General features: G+C 32.7%; 2 protein-coding genes across 2 annotated transcripts; one reads left to right on the top strand and one right to left on the bottom strand.

Moving 5' to 3' along the window:
• Window positions 1-732: 732 nt before the first annotated feature.
• LOC108570049 (DNA mismatch repair protein Mlh3-like) lies at window positions 733-3651 on the top strand. The gene is given in 10 exon segments (XM_017941574.1): window positions 733-795; window positions 876-1145; window positions 1219-1380; window positions 1457-1955; window positions 2130-2429; window positions 2506-2609; window positions 2671-2794; window positions 2887-3228; window positions 3348-3530; window positions 3533-3651. Coding segments are annotated over 10 exon segments (2166 nt in total).
• Window positions 3397-4430, bottom strand: LOC108570054 (poly(U)-specific endoribonuclease homolog; the record flags this gene model as incomplete). Its single annotated transcript, XM_017941572.1, has 2 exons — window positions 3397-3919; window positions 4001-4430. Coding segments are annotated over 2 exons (664 nt in total), but the record flags the coding sequence as incomplete, so codon positions are not given.
• Between the last annotated feature and the right edge of the window lie 67 nt (window positions 4431-4497).

Genomic DNA, 4497 nt, shown 5'->3' on the forward strand with positions numbered 1-4497 from the left:
CGACAGCCTTATTCTAACACTATTGGCTGATTAACAGCGAGACGTCACAACTTCTCCTACTTTTCCCACTTCTAGACCAAAGCCCGCTTGAAGTCTAAAGTTCCGTTGTTGAGCAATGCATCCGCGGTAGCAGCTTCAGTTTTCCCGCGAAAATTGCTGCAACAGTAAGTACGTAATTCCAAAGCTGGATTCAGAATTCGGTAGTGCATGAACGTCGTAGCTTTTACTTGTGAATATTTTATATTCTAACTTATATGAAAGTGAACTAATAAGAAAAAGTAAATCATTCTGCGTACTGAAAAATGGAATTGTGTGATATATCGGACAATTGATGCATTGAGATCCTTGGAAATTCAGTTACGAAGTATTACGTCGTGTCTGCGAACGGTAAGTCGTATGATTTTTGTTCCTTCAGCTTTTTTTTTAGTTAATAATAAATAATCGCAGTGTTTAAAATGATTACCGTGCATAACTATAACGTTTATTGTGGCTACTAAATGTCTTTTCTGTATTAAAATTATTTGCATTAAATTACCCAGCATGCACCATGCTTTCCCGCGATTTTTGAAGTTAGTGGTGCGAATTATGAAGCGCCCATTGTGGCTGCTCGCGATTGTTTAAATAAAAAATCGTTTTCTCATATAAAGAACTATTGTCTTCTTCTTTCTTTAACGATAGCTATTAGAGGAACACAAAGAAGCTTTATCACACAACATCTGTTTAAATATCGAAATGGAAGCGTCCATTATCGCTACGTCTAACGTGACCAATATTGTCGAGTGCATATTAGAATTGGTATAGATCATTTTTATTAAACGATCGTTTAATAAGGAAAGTGTAGCTTACTTTGATGCTTTTGTAATTCTTTTTGGTAGGTGTCCAATTCTTTAAATGCTAATGCTACGTCAATCGCAATACGAATTCACGGGGTGGAACGTAAAATTCAAGTGATAGACAACGGCGTAGGTATTCATAGGAAACATTTAGAAATAATCGCAGAATACAATGGTCAAAGTTTTTTGAATTGTTGGAATATGCAAGATATTTGTAATCAGAGAAAGCAGACACTTATAAATATTCGTAAATTGTCTGATGCTATGTTAATTACGTCTCGATACTATAATTCATCGAAAACGTATCTAAAGGTGGAGAATAATTAACGAATTATTTATTGCAAATATTACTTCGCATCAATTGATAGAACGGTTGTGCTTGTAGGTTTTCAAAATATGTCATGATACAAATATTGTTAAAATTGAAAGGAGACCCTCACAGGGTACTACAGTTAGCATTTATGGATTACATGAATTATCATTAAAAAAATGGGACATACCTACCATGTATTATTTAGTTGCAAATATTGCCATAGTGAATCCACAAGTAAATGAATGCTCTCATTAATGTATTGTTATATTCTTTTGTTCAAAGTGAAAATGTTGTACAAATATATTTGTAGGTTTCATTTTCTATCAGAGATGATCATAAAAAAGAAGTTATCATGATAATTACTAAACCACATGATCCAATAAATATTTTCAAATTGTTGTACAATAGAGAAGTACTGCTTCGTGAAATATGGTGTATAAAATGTACAAGAAAATCTGATATTAAGTTCTGTGCTTATATCGGATTAGCTGATGTTAATTTTGCAGCTATGCAAAATATGTTTTTAAATAACAAACCTGTTCATTGTCCTTTGATTCTGCAAGTAGTTTCAGCTACATTTATGAACTCCTTACAACTGTTTAAAAAGATTCAATATGAACAGTTTCTAAAGAGAGACAATGTTTTTATTTTACTGTACATTTGGTGTACAGAATATATCTTTACAATAGAAAATGGGAAAAGAACTTTGATTCTACCTAATGTTCAAAGTTTATTACAAAATATTAAAAGCAAGATACTGAATATTTTTACAAAGAACAATATGCCTTTGTCTATCTGTGATTCAAAGTGTAGTAGAACACAGAACAATTTGCTGTATAATTACACAAAATATTTGAATAATGCTTTTCAAAGAAATCATACATTGCATACATTCAGTCATATCATTGAAAAAAAGATCACAGAATTAAAAGTTCCACACATTCACAAAAGTATAATTATTAAAGAGAACAATATAGAAGAAGGATTAAAAAATAATGTAACACATTTTGCAGCAAATATCACTCAATTATTCACACCTGTTTCACAAATTAACAAAGAGACCATTATATTGACTCTTTCTGAGTGGTCCAACTGGTCTTACAGAAATACCTCTAACATGAAACAATTTAGAAACAAATCCTTGACATTTTACAAACACTTTGACTTCTTGCCAAAGAAATTACATAAACTATTACGTGGTAATACCAAGTTAACAAAAACTGGTATTCTAAATGAATGCATTGGAAGTGCATTTTCAAGAAAATTGAAATCTGGTCTCCATAGTAAATACATTTGCTCCCATCAAAACAAAAAATAAATAAATAATCAAATCAAGTATATACTATACTTCCTCCTTAGTTCCAGATATTTTGCCTCATCAAGAAATTGATGTCCGTTCGTGTAAAACTGTTAGGCAATTCCGCGAATTTAAATTGAACAAAGAACACTTAAAATTTATAAGAGTAGGTAAAACTATAATGATAATTACTGTAATAAAAATTGTAGCAATTCTTATCTTTATAGATACTAGGTCAAATGAACAATGAAATGATAGCAGGATTGATAATTAAGGATGATATAAGAATGTTATTAATAATGGATCAACATGCAATTCATGAAAGGATAAGATATGAACATTTGCTTTATAGTAAAATATTTCCAATGAATCTATACAAAACAAAATTAAAGTAAATGTATATACATATATATATTGGTACTGATTATGGAATTCATTTTTAGAATACAAGTCACAAATAAGAAACCAACTGTTCTCTATTAAATTAAAAGATCCTATCACTATAGAATTATCCGTAGATAGTTGTAATCTGCTCCTATCCAATAAAGTGGCACTAAAAAAATATGGTGTAACTTTCAATGTGATAAATAATGATACTGCAATAGTAAGTGCAATACCAGAATGTTTAAAAAAGAACAAATACCACTATGATGAAATAAAATTAAAGATAAATGTAGCGAATCTTTTGACTGAATTGCTACAAAGTTTTACAATTTATGGAAGCTATCAAAGCAATAATCTGCCACTTACCATTCTCAATGCAATTGCAATGGAAGCTTGCCACGGTATGTTCATTAATTAAACACAAAAAGCTTATATTTTTCAATGGAAAGTATTATTAATGTAACAATCTCATATATTTGTACATGGTAATTCACTGTCATCTAACATAAGAATATTTTAGGAGCTATAAAATTTGGTGATCCACTGACATTAAAAGATTGTAAATGGCTCTTGAAATTATTAAGCCAGACAAAAATTCCTACTCAATGTGCTCATGGCAGACCATCCATAGTGCCTTTATTAGAACTAACAGATTCGGAAAAACGGTATAAAAAGATCGTCCAGGTAGCCAACACATATTTTATAAAACAAAAATACTTATTATTTATAAATTCATTTGCTTAAAAGAATTCAGATCTTGCTCTTGTATATATTTATTCAAATCATGCAACCAACCATCTCAGAAGAATTGCACAAGCTGTTAATAATTGTGTTAGAGAATTTCGATCTCGTTTAAAATTAAATGTCAGGATAGCCTGAGATCAAGATATCCTTTCCAAAGTAGTTCACTCTGCTCACATAGATCATGAACTCGATTCCACCCATGGAAACTGGACAGACGTTATTGGGACGAGCGAAGAAACACATGGTATATAACGCGAACTCCACTTCTGGCGATGTACCGACAAAAACGGTCGTAACAGGTTGCACTATTCCATCCAACGTCAAGCGTACTTTCACAACTGCTGCTTTCTGCAAAGTAGAACGCAATCATCGTTAGCAACGCAAATTATCTCATTTAATCGTTGATCTATGCCGATTACTGTTACTCACATCACCCAGCTTGACCTCCTTGATGTAGCCAAGATAATTGAGCTTCTTCTCGGCCTCTTGCTTCGCGAAATAGATCCAATTGTGCAGTCCAATTATATCAGAATCGAATTTCTCAGCCAGGAACACTGTTTCAAACCCGGAACTAGAAGCGTCCCCATCGATACGCTTGAACTGAGAGAACCATATACGTTTCATGGTATCCTTGAACTCGTATTTATCATCCTCGATGAAACCTTTGTCAGCGAGGAACTTCATGGTCGCCTTCATCACGTCTGTATCTAGAATCTTGTCGAGAAGAGCCGATTCCTCCTCGCGTTCCTCAGACGTGACCGTCTCCTTCGTCTTCACGTCGAATTCATAGTTATCGTGTAGAGCCAATACTGCTTTCACCGTTGGAATCTCGTAAGCCTCGTCTTGTACACTCAGCAATCTAAAATTTATACGATTATAATTCACGATCTGCTCTTCTAAGATCTCAACATATCCAAGAAGACAAT

Source organism: Habropoda laboriosa, unplaced genomic scaffold, assembly GCF_001263275.1.
Source record: "Habropoda laboriosa isolate 0110345459 unplaced genomic scaffold, ASM126327v1 scaffold6060, whole genome shotgun sequence".
NCBI classification, from domain to species: Eukaryota; Metazoa; Arthropoda; class Insecta; order Hymenoptera; family Apidae; genus Habropoda; species Habropoda laboriosa.